General features: G+C 39.5%; 1 protein-coding gene across 1 annotated transcript in view; it reads left to right on the top strand.

Moving 5' to 3' along the window:
• The window catches only part of BPNT2 (3'(2'), 5'-bisphosphate nucleotidase 2), a 31,644-nt gene extending 18,625 nt beyond the window's left edge, over positions 1 to 13,019 (top strand). The window contains exons 4-5 of the mRNA XM_082601755.1: positions 5,679 to 5,840; positions 7,358 to 13,019. Coding sequence (XP_082457881.1) covers positions 5,679 to 5,840; positions 7,358 to 7,629 — 434 coding nt within the window. The 3' untranslated portion in view covers positions 7,630 to 13,019. The remainder of the gene's footprint in view (positions 1 to 5,678; positions 5,841 to 7,357) is intronic.
• The last annotated feature ends 6,418 nt before the right edge of the window (positions 13,020 to 19,437 follow it).

Raw genomic sequence — 19,437 nt, forward strand, 5'->3', positions numbered from 1 at the left:
GGCAAAGAAGAGGGACAAAAGATCTATCGTAGATTTTCTTTCTGTTTGGAAGGACTGACTTTGAAGCCCTCTGCTTCGTCTCATTGACCAAATGTCACGTGGCACGCTTAGCTGCCAACAGAGCCTGCTGCCCAAAGAGAATTAGAACTGGGATAGAGGAAACGCAGAGAAAGTTGATATCAGAGAGGCCGACAGGTCCAGGTCTCCACATCTGTTCATGTTAGGAGAGAGAAGGGTGATAATAAAACCTCCATTTTTAAAAACCTTTATTCCATCAGAATATATGATATGCCCCCCTCATAGGCTTAGGAACATAAGGTGCTTGCTAGTCAGCAAACATTCCAGAAGAATCAATATGCCCTTAATTAGGTGTGGGTTGACCTTCCATTCCTGGATCGAAGGTTTGTTTGGCTTGTGCCCTCTTTGGGACTATTGTTTTCACATCCAGACTGTATATTGATGTTGGCAGAGTACAAACTGTCAAGTATTGTGTATTTACCGGAATTTAGCTACACTTGACTATAATGGGAGCCAGATATTATTGTTGCTGGCAACAGTTAGGACAAAGCTGATCAAAATTCTTCTCAGACTTAAGTAGAATTAATTCACTGAGTGAAATACTTAAAAAAGCAAGAGATACTAGAATAGTACATATTTTAATGAAGTAATATATAAGTGGGTGTAGTATATCCACTCAGTGGAATTTTGTGGCTATTAAAAATAAGTTATAATGTCTGAAGTATGTGTCGAAAAGTACCAACCACTTTTTATTTCCTACTGGACTTTTTGTTACCATGTCTTATAGATAGACTAAACATATTCTGTTGGCTGCTATTTTAGCTTATCACTACTACCTTATCATCAACATCAATCATTTATTTAAGCACCTACTGTATTTTTTTAAGGGGCTTGAAATAATTTTGTCCATATAAATGTTATGACTGAATGTCTTGAGTTTATGTGATCTGAAATATATATTTTTAATATTAAATGAATAATCCTTATCTAAAATTACTCTGGTACTATCTACTGAGATATAGTCTTTATTCTCTTACACAATACTGACCTCTAGAGATACAGCATTGTAAATTCACTTCTTAATAAAACTTTTTTTGATCATCTCTAAAAAGAATTTAGAGGATTTTTTTGCTTCTCATTTCTTATTTTACTTTTATTATGAATAATTAAAAAAACCAATTATAATGAATTTTCATGTACTCCATCCAGATTTAACAGTTGATAACATTTTTATATATTTGCTTTTATTTATTCATTTATTTATTTATTTGCCTGTGTACTTTAGAGAAAATTACAAGGAACATGACATTTTACCCCTGTATATTTCAATATGCATGTCTAAAAAGAACACGTTTCTAAACAAGAACAGTACTATTAATATAATAATAAAATTAAGAATTATTCCATAATCGATCCAATAGTCACATTTCTCCCAATTGTTCCTAAATTGGATTTTACAACCTGTTACCTCAGACCAAAATCCAGTCAAGGACAAGCAATTCTTTTGGTTGTTAGGTTGCTATGTTAAATTCTTCTAATCTAGATCCTAGAACAGCCCCCAGTCCCCTTTATCTCCAGACATTGACTTGTTGAGGAGATCAGGTCCCTTGTCATAGAATGTCCTGCCTTTTGGATTTTTCTGATTATTTTCCCAGGCTGTTATTTAACTTGTTTATTTTTCATCTTCTTTTTCTTATGAAGGGTAACAGATCTGGAGGCCTGATTGGATTAAGGTTAAATATTTTTCTCAAGAACACATTTTAGGTACTCTTCATGTACTTCCTACTGCATCACATTACGTTACATATGTCTCATCTCGCTATTAATGGTGTTAATAAGATGGTTAAGGTGTTCATGACCAGACTTCTCAGTTATAAAATTATAGTGATTCTCTTGGTATCAGCAGGTAATCTAGAGAGAGATTTTGGCATCATTTGAAATCAGGATTCCATTAAACCTTCCATATAATAGTTTTAAGATCTATTTAAGATGTAAAATGGGATTTTCAATTCTGTTGTTTTTTTCTACATATGTTAGCTGAAGTTCTGTAGAGAAAGTTCTCCATCAACTTGGGGTTACTTGTTTACCGTAAAACATGGTGTCTACTCAAAGACACCATACTTTTTTCCTTTACCAATTTTCAGGTTAGGGTTAGGGTAAAAACCACCTCCGGTGCAAACAGATGTTATTCTGGGGCAAGAGTAGGCATTCTCTCTCTTTAGTATCCTGTCTCCTGGATTTTTATATATTCAATGTATTTCAAACTACAGTTATTATTTTTAAGTTTAATTTGTTCTCCTGTTGCATTTTTTACTAACACTTTAATATATACTTTTCTCTTTAAATACCACTATATAGTCATCTTCTTCAGGTATTACCTATTGGTTCTCTCCTAGCAGCAGCAATTAAATTAGCTTAGTTTAGCCTTCTTGACCAACTATCCCATTTTAGTCAATCATATTTTTTTGATGTTTATCTTTCTACTCCACTATTCAAATCTTCAGATTTAAATGGTGTCCTTCAACTCTCAGTAATCAACTATGAGGTGACATTTCTACACCTCTTTTCCTATCTTTGTCTTTCTCTTAAATCCACAGTTACACTTATTCAGTGCTTACCAGCAGTACTTCCGCTGAGAGTTCCTCAGTCATCCTTTGGTTGGATAAAGCCTGTCCTCTAATAGATTACTTTAGAAGAGCTAGCTCATGAATGCCAAATTACCTGAGTTCTTACATGGGAAAAGCTTTTTCTATAGTGTTGATACTTGGAAAGACCACTTGGCTAGTTATAAAACATATGTATTTTAAAACTGTATTTGTTTCCTAGGGCAGTTATAACAAATTACCACAGACTGGGTGGCTTAAAACAATAGAACTGTATTCTCATATTTCTGGAGGCCAGAAGTCTGATATCAAGTGGTTGACAGTGTCACGCTCAAGAGAAGACTCCTTCCTTGCCTCTTCTGATATCAAGTGGTTGACAGTGTCACGCTCAAGAGAAGACTCCTTGCCTCTTCCAGCTTCTGGTGGCTCCAGGCATTCCTTGGCGTGCCTTGGTTTGTAGACATTTCCCTCCAATTCATGTCTCCTTCTTCACGTTCTCTTTGTCTCTGTATTTCTGCATTTCCTCTTCTTATAAGGATACCAGTCATTAAATTTAGGGTCCACTCTAATCCATTACGACCTCAGCTTTACATCTGCAAAGACCCTATTTCCAAATGAGGTCACATTCTGACGGCTCAGGGTAGACCTGAACTTTGGTAGGACGTATTCAACCCACTATACCCCGTTTTTTCTTGGTTAAATGGTATAAACTCTTGAACTGGTGTGACATCTGTGTAGGCATGTGTTGAATCTTGACAGAAAGGCTTATAGCCTGATTTTCTGTTCTTTGTAAGTAGTTTGGTCTTTTTGCCTGGAATGCCAAAGAACATTATCTTTAGAGTCTCATAAAAGAACTATGACTTATCTAAGATTCAGAGTTGGCATTCTGGGCAGTTGTCTCCATATTATGTCTCAATGTGGACATTTAGGTTCTCTTTATTTCAAGGACATTTTAAAGATTAGTTCTGCTTCACTTTGTTTTTCTGTTTCACGGACTCCTAATGTATGTATGCTGACTCTTCTTTCATTGGCTTCCATATGGATCAGTTTTACTCTGGTCCCTTTTATGTGTTTACTTGTTTCATTTATTTTTTGTTTTTCTTATTGCTTTCTGTGCTTTTGGGCAATCCTATTGTCCCTTGTGTATCCTGTGATTTAGCCCTAAGCCTTTAATGATTTTGTCCTTTTTTTTTTCCTTCAGTTTCTTTCCTGTGTTATATGAGTTCCCATTTCATGTCTTCCTATTGTTTATCTCTTATGATTTGTTCTTTTTTATTTGTTCCATAGCATTCTTTTTATTTTTTTTGTTGCTTGTTTATTTTTAACTATGCTGCAGTGTTGCCTTATAGTCTCAACTCTGCTTTGTAGAACTTTTCAAGTAGCCTGAAATGTTTTAATCATCGTTCCTTATGTTTTCTTCTTTCTCAATAGACATTGCGGTTCTATGTTTCTTATTTCTGTTTGACCCAGTTTCTGTGGAATTGGGGGAAGGGCGGTAGCAGGACAGAGGTTTGGGTGATTCTTGGTTCCCGAGCTTTCTTGAATGTTAGTGTGAGGAAGGCGTTGTCTTTATTAGTAGGCATCTGTTTTTGTTGTTTTCACATTTTTTCTTTCGTGTTTGACCCCTTCTTGTTTCAGTAGGGCCCTTACATTCAACCCCTTCCTTCTTTTTAGTCCTCTTTGCTGTCTTCTAAATTGTCTCTCGTAGAGAAACGTCCTAAAAGATGTTGTACTTCTTCCAGTATGCTCTTGAGACGTCCCTTTTGTTTCCGTGTCTTCTCCAAGCCTCCTTTACTCACTGCTTTGTTGCCAAGTCTCAGGCCTCCTTTCAGTAGTTCTCATTTTAGATGGGACCTTTCCTTCTGGGCAGAGATTCTGGCTATTACTGTCTGAGTTGGCCACCACTGACGTCTTGGCACTTCCACGAAGCTCCTGCCATGTTCCCTGTACAGGGTCAGCCACAGTACTTACTCTGCTGGTCTTTGGTATTTACTCCCGTTCTTTCGGATAAATTTGTGTTTATAGCTATCCTCTGTCTCCTACTTATTCTTTAGGTATTAGTTAACTCTGTTTTTGTTCTCTTTGTTGCTGTGTGTGGTTTTGGAAAGACGTGTGAGAAGAATCTGAGAGACTGCCATCAGCTGGGGGAACTCAGAAACCTAGACTCAGTTCATTTATAAAATTTTTTTCTGCAGCCAGGAGTAAGTGGTAACGTAGCTGCCTACATTGCTAGCTGTGGTGGACTATATTTTATCTCACAGTGAGTGACTACTAGAACAGTAATCTCATTGGGATATTTCTGAGTAAGTTTGTTTTCTTGTATAGTTTGGTAGTCAGTAAAGAAAACTTCGAAACCAAGAAAAGCATTTCAAGCCATCTCTGCAATCTCCTCACCTTCTTAAAAATTTCTGGTCTACTTTGAAATCTAGTGCTTTTTCTTTTTATACTCTGATGTAGGAGGTATGTAAACCTAACTCACCTCTTTGACTGTTTTATATTTATAAAGCTCATTAGGAAATTGAGCCAATATACAAATAATTGAAACCGTGAATATATTAGACGAAAAGGTAGTATAGAAGAAAAGTCATTTTTAAATTTTGAATTATGTCGTAGGTTGCCGCAGGTTGTGTTGCCCAGGAATCAGACTTTGGGGTGGCGATTAGAGTGCAGGATGTTTACTAGAGAGTGCTCTTGGGATCAGATTTGTGGAAGGGAGGGAAGGAAGTAGGAGAAGTTGAGTTGCAGCATGGTCCCAGTGAAGACTCGGCAGCTACCCTACAGGGAGCTCTGGAGCCTGGGCTTTCTTAAACCAAGGAGTTAATAGTCACTGTTTCTGGTTGGGCAGGATTGCATAGCCTCTTTTAGTTTTGTCTTAATATGTGACTATTATAAAAAAATAAACATATTACTCTTGTGCTCAGAAAAAGAAAGCTTCCTGTTTTGGAAAAATGTATGAGTAATTCTTTGGAAGAAGTTTTTTTTCAATCACTCTTGGTACTTTGAGTTCTGGTTTTAAAAGCTTCAGTGCCATTACTGGCTATTACATTTTCTTTCCAGCTTGGGCGATGGTAGACCGTGGGTCAAATGTGAAAGCCCGCACTTCTTACAATGAGAAGACCCCGAGGATCGTTGTGTCTCGCTCCCATTCAGGAATGGTCAAGCAGGTTGCTCTTCAGACTTTCGGAAACCAGACTACAATCATCCCGGCAGGCGGTGCTGGTATGTTCCTACTCCCCTGCGGTGCCTGTGCAGTGTCCCCTGCATGGCCAAGGCTATGTCAGGAGGCAGATTTGGTTGTCCCCTCCTTGGGAAGAAAGTGAGAATGGACAGTGGGCTTTCAAGACAGACGTGGTCTCCTACTTGGTGATCTCAAGAGTGGGATTCAGTCACACGTGCCTCCTTGGTAGAGACAGTCTCACAATAGAAACAATCTCACAATGGTGATTTCTGTTCCTCTAATACTACAAAAGCGTATTTCTGACATTGATGGTTGTTATATGTATGATCTGATTGTGAAATAATTGTGCTATTAGTTTAACTGTAAGAATAGCAAGGGGAGAAGGAAAGATCCAGCACATCAGAACACTTTATTTAGCAGCAGGATGCCAGGAATCATCGGGAGTGTTATTAGAATGCCTAACCCCTTGGTCACTGTTCACGCCCCTGAACTCCTCAGCTTTCATGTCTGGGAGGAGCCACAGAGTCTAGTGCCCATCCAGCTTAATGTAGATTCTGTATTATTGCATTCCCTATGTTCTAGCTCAGGGTCAGCTGACTTTCTCTGAAAGGCCCGATAGTAAATATTTTAGGCTTTGTGAGTCACATATGATCTCTTTTGCATACTATTATTTGATTTTTTTTAACTGTGCTTTAAAAATACCCCCCCCCCAAAAAAATCTATAGCTTGAGGGCTGTACAAAAGCAGGCCATGGCCCAGATTTAGCTCATGGGTCATTTGCCCACCCTTGTTTTGAGTGTTGTTTAATATGACAGAAGTGTTTTAATTCAAACAAATAGCAGATTATAGTCAGAAACGTTTGTGTTTGAAAACCTTTTCAGCAAAGTAATAAAGGGAAAAGTAGTGTTTTTAACCTTTAAGCCTAATAGTTTTAGTTTACTGCTGACCTATACGTGTCTTTCTTAACATGGCTTTATTGTTTTCTTACAGGCTCTCAGTTTGGTTAGGAAAGGTGATATCCAAAATGCCCAGTAGGAATGGGATAAGCTAGATTTTAGACCCAGTTTCTTCTGGGTTTGTTTTATTATTTTATTTTTAAAATTCTGCCTCATTACAAAAAAGACTTAAGATAGTAGCATTATTTTGTGCTTCCTTCTTTCAAATCCAGCCTTCCTGGAGAGTCAAGGGAAACCTGTGGGTGTTTAGCTTTAGTGTAACAGTCCACAGGAGACGATTCATGTTGAAGGTATCACCCCGTAGAAGACAAGCACAAAGTAGATTTAAATTTAAAACATTATAGACATATATTTGTTTATATTTAAGAACCGCTTAATAAATTACTTTGCAGTATTTTTTTTTTGGCTCATTTGGGTTTAATGTCTGCACTATTACTTAAAAAACAAACTTTAAAAAGATAAGTTTAGACTTAGCAGTTGCAGAGATAGTACAGAGAGCTCCTGCACACCCTGTACTGTCATTTTAACAGTGTTCTCAAAACAGCGAGCCCCTTCCTTCACATCTTTCAGACAATAACCCGAGTTCTGTGTTTATCTTGTAGGTTATAAAGTGCTAGCACTCTTGGATGTGCCTGATAAGAGCCAAGAAAAAGCTGATCTATATATCCATGTGACATATATCAAAAAGTGGGATATATGTGCTGGCAATGCCATCTTAAAAGCCCTTGGGGGGCATATGACTACCCTGAGTGGGGAAGAAATCAGTTACACGGGCTCTGACGGCATGGAAGGAGGGCTTCTCGCCAGCATCAGGATGAACCACCAAGCTCTGGTCAGAAAACTCCCCAGCCTAGAGAAGACAGGACATAAATAAGCCACGCTGGTGACGGGTCACCGCTCCTCCAGAGCTGGACGGTCAGCCTGGAACGCTGGAGGCTTCAAAGCATCGGTGGAGACTGCATGGTTCAGGCCATCCCGAACTTTTTAAAGTATTTATGAAGCATCAGAGACTTATTTTCCCTGTAATAGGATGCAAGATCAGGGAGAATGGGTTGCTTCCTGTCTCAAGTATTGTCTTTATTTTTGAGACTATTTTCGTACAGTTGTCATACACAAGGCGCATATATATATATTTGTGAATTAAAATCTATAGTCGAGTCTACATTGTTATGAGTCACCGTTTTCACACAATATCATGAATCTTCACTGTTTGTTAGTACTTTCATATAGAATTGGGCTGAAGAAAGGATTGATTTTGTGTAGATGTTTAATATTACTTTACAATTATATCTCATTGAAAATAAAATAATTGGGGGTTTTTACCCCTAGTTCAGATGGAAAGCACAAGAAGCTACAAATTCATTAATATGCACAAATTCTCTATCGCTTACCGAATATATTTCTTATGGATTAAAATAGAAAAAGCTTAAATTGTTTTTTTCTTTGAAATTTTAATAACAGGTTCACCAGCTAGTAGCGAATATAGATATATGATGGTTGCGTTGTAGCTGTAATTTCTGTGTGTGTGTGTTTTGTTTTGTTTTTATAAAGAAAAGTGTGTTTGTACCTATGGGTTCAACATTTCTGCCATCTTGCTGGTAATTTTCATTTGCCCTATGGACGGTGGTGCATGGTTCCATCCTTTCCCTCTTGACCAGCATTTAGTCTTTAACTTGTAAGGTTTGGATTAAGGTTTCAGGGTTAGCATTAGAATTTGGTATATTTTCTCATTAGGGATAAAATATGCTGTATAAGGCATTATAAAAATATAAATGATCCTCTTATTAACTGAAAGTTATTTGACATTACGTGAATTGAGCTAGCTTTTATTCAAAAGCCTTGTTATAGTACTTTTTAAAAAATTTGCCAGGTTTGTATATAGAGATTCTCTCATTATCAAGAATAAGTTAAGGTTGCTTTTGCCGTGGTTAGTTTTACCATTAATAAATGGATCTAACCTAACCAAACTAAGTATTAACTTTTGAGATACTTTGTGTCTTTCCTTCAGATTAAAAAAATGAAGATTGAAGTTACTTTTTGTTGAATTTTTTTCCTATTCAAGTGTGCAGAATCTGGTTTGAAGAAAGGTTGTGACATATTCACTGTGTCACTGTAATTTGAACCTTGCTTTGTAGGATATCTTTCATTGGGATGTCTGATTTCTCTCAATGTGATAGCTGGAAATTTCAGGTAAACGGTAGCGTTATTTCACGTGACTTTGCTATGGTTTTATTCCATAACACACTGATAAGGAGAGGGATTTCTTATGGTTTCATGGTTTCTTTTCTTTATATCTTTCTTCCTTTCTCTCTCTCTCTCTTTCTCTCTCTCTTTCTTTTTCTCTTTAAATTTTTTAACCCTAAATCAACTTGCCATTTATTTTCCTATCTTGGAGGTAAAGTTGACCAAAAGATGGGCATCCTCACCTGGTGGAATGTGCTTACAACTTTAGGTTTGCAAATTACACTGTCCAAGGTCCTTATTCCTCATTGGGGAATTGGACCTAGTGTGATACACACATTGCCACCCGGTCTCTAGCAACTGGTCACCAATCTGGTAGGGTAATGGGCCTTGATAGGTAGGGTTTTGTTCATGAAAATTCATTCAAAGTTTTGGTAGTTGGAACACTTGATATTTAAACAGGACTTAGGAATTCTGAGCAGAATATTAGAGACTGCATCTTTTTTTGCAACAAGATGAGGAAATCCTTTTTCTCAGGAGGGATGGCAGAGGCATATGCTGTTTCCAGAGTCCTATAGTACAAGCATTTGTTTTCATTGTAATGTGTCAAACTTAGGGAAAAGGGACTAGCATATTAGGAAATGGGACTAGTTCATATTAGCAAGCATGGTGCTTTGGTTTTATTTTTAATTTTATTAAACCACATGTAGATAATGACTTTGTGAAGGGCTTTGTTGTGTGCAAAAATTAAGATATTGGCCGACAGTTAAATGCATTATGTTTGTGATTTGTTGGGTATAGTATAGTACTAATGATTTTTAAGTGCTTTTATAAAAATTTCATTTTAAAACATTTTGTTTCTAAAAGTCAGTATACATTATAGAACTAATGTAAGTACAAAGAACAGTATTTATATTTATTTATGTAAGACATTATTGTGCTAGGACATACCAGTAAAACACCTTCATGAATAAGTGAGACATAATATCTCCCAAGAATGACATAAATACAATTATTTCTAAAATGTTTACTTTTAGTGATCCTCACCTCCCCAGTTCCTTGTCTCCCTTTCCCTCATCTTGACATTGATAACCTCAGGATCCATTAACTGTCCCCTTCCTCAGCCCCTCTTTGTCTCTACCTTGTTCCCTATCACCCTAGCCTGTTGATTAATGTTCTCCTTTTATTTCTGTTTCTCTTTCTTCACCAGTATCCTCTTCCCCAGCACTTACTCCCCGAATTCTCTACTAGACCTACATCTCCACGATTGGTTGCTGAAATCTTAGGGCAGAATGGAGACTCTAGTAAAGTTCCGATGGAGAGGGTCGTCCTGGCATAGTCCTAGCGGACTATTACTTTTCAAAGACTCCTCAAAAAGTAAAGGAAAATCACCGTCAAAACCACAAAGTAACTGTCAAGTATAACGCAAGTCCTCTGTCTTTACAGAGCGTTTCTTCTGACACATCCTTCAAAGAATGAAAATGCAGAAAATAACAAGAGGTGGCTGGCTATGCCTGCTGGAGAAAGCTTGCTTTCTCTATTAGTTTTCATATTGTATCCCTATTTCAGTTGAGAATATCAGAGCCTACAAGATGGGTCATATTTGTCTTTGTCATTCAATTGTCCCCTTTCCCCGATTTTAGAGTTTTTCTTTGATTCTAAATATTGAATTGTTTATGGCTGTATAATGAAGTAACAAGCGTCCTGGTCTGTGTGTTTTAAGGAGTTATTGTGCAAATTCTTCCTGTTTTCTGGGTGCTTCCTTTGAATGTTGTGCAAATTGAGTCAGAGGCAGTGGGAGGGGCAGTGGCTAAGAAGAGACTAGGGGAGGAGAAAGCCCAGGGGAAGGGTGGCCAAGGGAGGATGCCAAGCAAGCATCTGCCCCGTCTCAGATGTTTAATTCAAAAGTTGGATTTTACTCGGGCTTTGAAGGTGACAGCTGTCTCTCATAGCTTAAACATAAGTAAAGAAAGCTGGAGTGCCACCCCCTATTCCTCAGAAAAGAAAATATCCAGCTTGCCTCTCCTTGATAACAGCTTGAAAATGGCCTTCTGGAGACAAGCTCTGGCAGGTTTAAAACAGGAACTGTTTGGAATCTAGTTGCAACTACTTCTCTTGGCTATGTGTTGACTGCTTGTGGATAGAAGCAGTGATTTTTCAGTTTAGATCTTGGTTTGAATGTAAGACTTATTTAATTATTTTCAGCATATGCCTGCAAAAGTCTGCCTTGTAACTGTTGTGTAAAATAAACCTATGGTTTCACTTTTATCCTAAAAAAAGTTGTGCCTTAACAACAGGGCATTGTATGTTAATAAGGGAAAACAAATTTTTTTTTTTAATAGATGGGGAAAACAGGAACTTTTGCCCTTAAAATTTAAGTTCTTTTAATGTTTTTAATGTTAGAGTTGGGGAAAATTCATTAAAGTTAAAATTAATATAAAATTATTTTTGCAGATACAACTAAAGTGCATTTTTATAAGAACTGGCATCTTGATGTATATAGGTCTGAAATGATACTTCATCCTTTGGTTTTTAATTTGAATTAATAAGACCATGATAGATTTTTTTTTTTAATTTTACCCTTAAACTCTTTCAGTGTTCTGTTATATCTGTTCTAGTACTCTGAGTCACTTTGGTTCTAACAAGTATTTATGGTATCATGTCAAGAATTTCTTAATGTTAAAAAATACTGTATGTATGTGACGTAAACCAGAATGGTTCCTAGATCGGGGAGGGTTCGGATTAGCATTTACTAAGAGGGCAAGAAGAACTGAACTTTGTACTTCAAAAGGAGGTTTTGGTTTTATGAGGTGCTGGTCATAGTAAGTCGTTTATTTTTATTTCATCAAAGCCTGGCAGGTGTTTGCATTCCAATTTACCATTGATAAAGGCTTACAGGGAAGCTTCTTTTTTAAAAATTATTTTTAAAAATGATATATGAGTTAATTCTGTGGGAAAATGCGATTTATAAATATTAGTTTTCCTTTACAATAAAATAATATAACCCAAACTTTCAGAAGTTAAGGATGATGAATAATATTACAACTTGTTGTGCATTGTGTTCGTAAGGGTTCCCTAAAGTATTAAAATTCAGGTAATTTGTGTAAATTGCAAAAGCAGAAACTGTGATGTTTGATGAGTAGTATGTTGCATTAGAATTCTTTTTGCGGTGTATGTTATACATATGGTAAACTATTATTCAGGCTTGTTCATCCTGTATTTTTTAAAAATAGGAGATACAGCACCCCAAGTCATCTTTAGATCAGCCTGCAAAGAGTTCATCTGTCTCCCCAAATCACCTCTTAAGCCCTGTTCGTCATCTATGTTCAGTTACGTTGGAAATGTTTATAGACTTTACTTTGTGTGTAAGCTATGGACTGCAGTTTCCATTGTGCCCTCGCATCCACCCTTGGCAGTAGCCACAACGAGCTTTATAGTCTTAACGGGGGAGGCTGTTCCGCCATGATGAACTGTGATGCCGCCACTGGGTTTTCTTCCTCTTTTGATGGTTTTACTTAAGCTACCAAATGGGTATACACAAGCAGTTGAGTCTACACTAACACTATGAAATGGTACTTCCCATCTATGTCCCTGCCTCTTCAAACTTGGATGTGGTGTTTTGTGATCATTTTCACTTCTTAGTCAGTCTCTTATAATGGGCTAATGATGAGAGGGATTAAAATAAAACTACATTGAAGACCCCTTCCCCTCTCACACACTGAAGGCTGTGGAGGAACTAGACCATTTCCTGTTGCCAAGACATGCTCAGACACCAGAGTTTTCTTTGCTCGGCCTACTATCCCCTGCCTCACCCACACCGCCTAATTTAAGAGGGTCCTGACTTCAGCCTCTACTGAGAAGTAAAGGTAAACTCTCCTCCCTCCAGGTTTTTGAGCAGGCTTTTTGGCACCTCACCTGTAGCCCTCACTTCTACATGTGCTGTTGTAAACTTCTTAAGGACAGGGATGACGTCTTGGTGATTTTTGTACTTCCACCTCAGCCTCGGCAGCTACCCCAGTGTCTGGAACAAATTAGGTGCTTACTGTCTGTCGAACTAAATGGAATAAAGGGTTTCTACTAGCATCAGCATTTCTCATGCCTCAGTTGTGTAAGCTGGTTGTTTGGTTTCCTCCGCAAATATTTATGTTTTATCACCCTCACACCCTAAATTATTTTTTAAAGTTTTGTTTTCTTTCCTTCGGATGCTACCCCATGGCCAAATAGCTCTAGAAAATGTGGTTGCCTCCGATGAAATGATCATCCCAAACTTTGCCCCTGGATATACTTTGCCAAACTGAAATTTGAATTTTCTGAATAAATTGGTCATGTCTGAAAGATGGTGTGCTGCATCTACATTTTTTCCTTTTTTAAAAAAATTTTTGCTGTGAGGGAATATACGTAACAAATTTACCATTTCAACCATTTTTAAGTGTACAATTGGGTGGCATTTACATTCACAGTGTTGTGCAAATATCACCACTATCCATTTGAAGAACCCGTTCAGCCCAAACAGAAACCCTGTGCCCTTTGGACAGTCACTCCCCATTCCCCCCTCCTGGTAAAAACTATACTGTTTTCTGTCTCTGAATGCGTCTGCTTTTTTTTTTTTTTTTTTTTTTCCCTAAACATCTTTATTGGAGTATAATTGCTTTACAATGATGTGTTAGTTTCTGCTGTATAACAAAGTGGATCAGCTGTACATATACGTATGTTCCCATATTCCCTCCCTCTTGCGTCTCCCTCCCACCCTCCCTATCCCACCCCTCTAGGTAGTCACAAAGCACAGAGCTGATCTCCCTGTGCTATGCAGCTGCTTCCCACTAGCTATATTACATGTGGTAGTGTGTATATGTCCACGCCACTCTCTCACTTCGTCCCAGCTTACCCTTCCCCCTCCCCGTGTCCTCAAGTCCATTCTCTGCGCCTGCGTCTTTAGTGCTGTCCTGCCCCTACGTTAGTCAGAACCATTTATTTTTTTAGATTCCATATATATGTGTTAGCATACGGTATTTGTTTTTCTGTTTCTGACTTACTTCACTCTGTATGATAGACTCTAGGTCCATCCACCTCACTACAAATAACCCAATTTCGTTCCTTTTTATGGCTGGGTAGTATTCCATTGTATATATGTGACTGGATGGGTTTTAGTGCACCTGCAGTATTATTTGATTTTGCTGATGCTCTACAAGTTCTCTTATCCCCTCAGATGTCAGCCTATCCTCATCCAGAGCCATGTAGAAACAGGAGGTAAGGATTTGTCTGTGGCAAGCGCTTCTCTGGCCTCATAAGTTCACCGTTTTAGGGCAGTGGTTGCCAAGCAGGGCATCAGGATCCGCTGGGAACTTGAGTATGCATCAGAAGCAGTGGTGGTGGAGTGGTCCAGCAATCTGTGTTTCATGCCGATGCCTACTCACATCTGAGAAGCACCGGTTTGGAGTCCACGTTAAATATAAACCCCTAGGTCATCTTTTTTTCTCTTTAATATAACAGCTTCATTGAGCTACTATTTACATGCCATACAGACCGCCCATTTAGAGTACATAATGCAGTGGATTTTAGTGTATCCACATAGTCGTACAACCATCAATACAATCGCCTTTAAAACATTACCATCACCCCCCAAAGAAACCCTCTAGTGGATCCTCCCCCATTTTCCCTTCAACCCCCAGCTCTCTCAGCTCGAGGCAATGCCACTGATTTTTTAATCTCTGTGGATTTGCCTGTTCTGAACATTTCATATAAATGAGATCATACAATTCGCAGTCTTGTGATTAGCTTTTTTTCACTTAGCATGTTTTCAAGATCTATCCATGCTGTGGATGTATCCGTAATTCATTCCTTCTTATGACTGAATAATATTCCATTGTATGGATATGCCACACTTTCGTTATCCATTCCTCAGCTGATGCATATTTGGGTTTTAGTTTGGTTTTATGTTAAAACTCTGTAGTGCAAGCTCTTCCTCTCCTCATGGAAAAATGTCTACACGTGACAATTTTGTATGTACACACATTAGTATTCTGACTTAATATTTCAGTACCAAGTGGGCCACCAGTGTTTATGAAGGCTCTGACTGCACAGCTTTCTCCCCGACGGATTTAGAGTTTGTCAGGCTATTCTTAGTGTTACTATCACTGCCACCAAAATAGAAACGAATTGAACGTGTGGTATTTAATCTGATGCTTGTTTTCTGAGTTTCCCGCCGTGGCCATCAGCAGGGGTAGCCCCATGAGTGCTGGGGGCTGGTGTCCAGCTGGTACTCAGCTCTGGGCCCTGGGCCAGTCTCACGTATGGAGAGCTTGCATGTCACCTTTCCAGGCCTTGGGATTCCTGATCTTCCACGACACACTGGAAGTTCTTGAGACGTTGTGGCCCCAAATGTTTGACTCAACTAGTGCAAGAAGGTCATGGCCGACTCCCCTGTTCGGTAGCGTGTCAACAAGGGGATTTGAAGATTGCGGGCAGGAGACGTATGTGCCTTGCAGGTGGACAGGGAATTCTGAACTAAGACATATATACCTGAAGGGGATGCCAGATGTCAGGGGGAAAATATTCAGAGGACTTTCCTCTCTCAGCAATGCATGGCTGCCATATGACACTGATACGAAGCCAGGTGACTAGTCTCTCCACAGGTTGACAAAAAAGGCCACAAAGGTATCTCTCCAAATGAAAAAAATATTAATTCCTAAGCAACCGATAATAAAGGATGTCTCCAAGAATTTATTGGTTATGGACATGAAACTCAATGTAATATGCTTTTGCATTTTGGAGATTTAGGTTCTTAGAAACAGCTGATACAGAAGTCAAAGACATTAAATAAGCAAATTCATAACTAGATTTTTTTTTAATAAATTTATTTATTTATTTTAGGCTGCGTCGGGTCTTCGTTGCTGCACATGGGCTTTCTCTAGTTGCAGAGCACGGTCTCTAGGTACATGGGCTTCAGTAGTTGTGGCACATGGGATTAGTAGTTGTGGTGCACGGGCTTAGTTGCTCCACAGCATATGGGATCTTCCCGGACCAGGGCTCGAACCCATGTCCCCTGCATTGGTAGGTGTATTCTTAACCACTGCGCCACCAGGGAAGTCCTCTTACCTTCTTTTTTTTTTTTTTTTTTTGAATTTTTGAATTTTATTTTATTTATTTTTTTATACAGCAGGTTCTTATTAGTTATTCGTTTTATACATATTAGTGTATATATGTCAATCCTAATCTCCAATTCATCATGCCACCACCACCCTTCATAATTGAATTTTTTAAAATGCTTTTTATTTATTCATATAAGTAAATAATAGAGAGCTCTATTCTACATCCTAATTTAAAAATTGAGATGTAGACCATTATTTTTAAAAAGACTTCTAGAATTTGAGTATTTTGAAAGCACAGAACCATTTTTAAACGTCTCAGTGCTTAATAACGGCAAGGACTATTTCCTTCCTCCCTTTTAAGTCTTTTGGGTGGCTCTTATAAAGAATATCATTTCAGAGTTTCCAAAGTGCTTCAACATGGATTCAAGTTTTCCTGAAAGAGGGGTGATCCTGTGACCAAGTGACATTTCAGAGGTCACATCTGATTTTTTATTTTTTGACACTTGCACAAACATGAATTTGTCTTGCTGGAACACTTTGAAGCTTGGAGCAAACGAAGAGGAAACATGATTCACAGTGAATTCACTGGTGGAGCCCAGTACCTCCCGTGGTCTCCATCTACTCTCTGGAACTTCTGGGCCTTCCTCCCAGCCAGTGCTGTTGGCCCGCCAATCATGCCTTGGGGATTAACATGAGAACGTCAGGAAACAATGGATCACATCTTGTGGAACAGAGAGCAGAGTGGTTTCTTTCCCAAACCAGATTTCCGATTGTGAAACACGATTTCCACAGCTCTGATGGGAGATCTTCCCAGATACGTCCTGGGTCACGTCTTATTTCACAGCAGGAATGCAAACAGCTCACATTTGAAAGTTTTTCTGTTTTCAGTGAATTCAGTTCTCTAGCTGGATTAAGATCTTTGGTTACATCCAATCTCCAACTGGCAGAGGACCAGACCTAATTTTTCAAAGAGAACATTGTCATGGAAAATGTTTTCAATAGTGGATATAGTTTTTCCCAAAGCTGCTCTTGGTAGGTAAGCAGTGGAGTGCCATGGGACAGGAGGACAAAGGATCTTTCTCCAATACACTTTTTATTCTCTGGGGAAAAGATAAAACATTCTTCAAACAGTTGTTTTGGACCGCAAGCCAAATAGTCTTGGAAAACCTCAGAGGATTAAATACACCAACAAGAGGAAACACTGACAATGGGAAGGTCTGTCAGACAACAAAAGGATACCGCACTAACAGCAAGAAGTGAATTTCCAGTAGTGACAGGTCACCGTCAGCCCTGGACTCCTGGAGAGTGGCAGGTTGGATGTACTAAACCAGTGGTCTGTGTTTAACGCAAAAGTTCAAGAATAGTTGACCATCGAGGCAAGTCAGAGACAGGAGTTAGGAATCTCCAGAGAGAAGGGTGATGAGTATGAAAATTTGCCCCCAGAACTCGGGTGCAGCAGTGCCTGCATTTGAATACCCCTCTGCTTATTAGCTGCGTGATTTGGGGCAAGGTACCAACCATGGGGTTGTCATGAGGATGAAATGAGATAAAATATGGGAGGATTTTAGAACAGTCACACGGCGCCTAAGGATTCACATCTCCTCTCTGAGCCCCTGTTTATGTCTGTCTGATCCGAAGGCTTTTACTCCATGCTGTATTTATTAGACAGGACTCTCTTGCTTTCTAGAGACAGAAATTAACTCAAATTCACCTAAACAGAAAACAATTCATTGGTTCAAGGGCCCAAGAAAGGAGGTTAGGGCTGAGAAGGTCAGCTGTTGAAATGATGTGGCCATATCTCTCTCTCTCTCTCTCTCTCAATCCCTCCCTCTCCCCTTCAACCCCTCTTCCTCTCTGCTGGTGTGCTATTTCCTTCTCTCCTTTGATAGACCTTCTTTCTCCACAAAATGGGGAGCCCAGACTCACATTCTTCCAGCAGTGCCCACATGCATGGAATAATCTTCCATACTCACTGTACGGAAAGTCCCGGAAAGAAATGTGATTGATTTGGTTGGGTCATATGTCCTCACCTGTCCCAAACTCTCCTGTCCAAGGCGCAAGACAGGATCTGTGAAGAAAAGAAGGAAGGAGGTTAGGCAGAGGAAAGCATAGCTACTAAAATCCAGTCAATAAGGACTTCCCTGGAGGTCCAGTGGTTAAGACTCTGCACTTCCACTGCAGGGGGCCTGGGTTCGATCCCTGGTTGGGGAACTAAGATCGACCAAAAAAAAAAAAAAAATCCAATCAACAAGATTTATCTGTGAGAATGGGGTGAGGGGGCCCATCCCAGGTCAGTGCCCGGCTGTCAAGGGCGCTGACAACTGTCGTGTCCTTGGGTTTCTCACTGTTCTCTCCTGGTTGGGGGCCCGGGTCTCAACAAGATGGAGCTCGGCAGCCACAGGCACCTCCTCCATTGCCTGAAGCCCAGCCGGCCACTCTTCCCGGCACCTTGCTCTTCTGGGGGTGTTGGGTCGGCGAGGGGCAGGTGGACCACAGATTGGACTGCACCCTGTTTTGATGCTTAAAACTCATATCCCTATCTAGTTCCCTGATCCTTCTTCTTCTGTAGATTTCCAGGAGTCCAGGCTAAAGCCGTCACTACTCTGGTAGCGTGAGGGGCAGATGGCCTGCTCCCTACTGGGAGTCCTTGGTATTTGAAAAGCTTCTGTGAACTTCCCTGGTGGCCTGGGAAGAATCTGCCTGCTAATGCAGGGGACACGGGTTCGAGCCCTGGTCTGGGAAGATCCCACATGCAGCGGAGCAACTAAGCCTGTGCACCACAACTATTGAGCCTGCGCTATAGAGCTCGCTAGCCACAACTACTGAGCCCACGAGCCACAACTACTGAGCCTGCACGCCACAACTACTGAGCCCGCGTGCCACAACTACTGAAGCCTGAGCGCCTACAGCCCGTGCTGCACAACAAGAGAAGCCACTGCAATGAGAAGCCCGCACACTGTGATGAAGAGTAGCCCCTGCTCGCTGCAACTAGAGAAGGCCTGCCTGCAGCAACAAAGACCCAAAAACAGCCCTAAATAAAAATAAATAAATTTTAAAAATAAAATAAAAAGCTTCTGTGCTTTCAGAGTACTAACATTTAGAAATGATTTTTTAAAAAAATAGTCTAATCCTAAGAATTCTCTATTATAATGAGCAAGTAAAAAAGCATTTTTAAAAACCTGGTGATGAATTTGTTTATTTAACATCCTTGACCTCTGCATCAGCAATTTTTAGGATCATAAAATTGTTTCACATCTAGGACCAAAAATTCCAGGGAGGTTCCCCTTATCCTCTGTTGCTTAGAAATGAGTATCTTGTTCAGTTTCCTGGCCTCAGTCATCATAGGCCAACCTGCACCCACAGCCCTGGCTGGTCTGAGTCTTTGCCCTGACTTCTCTGGTTAAAGTGAATAA

Source organism: Mesoplodon mirus (assembly GCF_964341445.2).
Source record: "Mesoplodon mirus genome assembly, chromosome: 16".
Classification (NCBI taxonomy): domain Eukaryota; kingdom Metazoa; phylum Chordata; class Mammalia; order Artiodactyla; family Ziphiidae; genus Mesoplodon; species Mesoplodon mirus.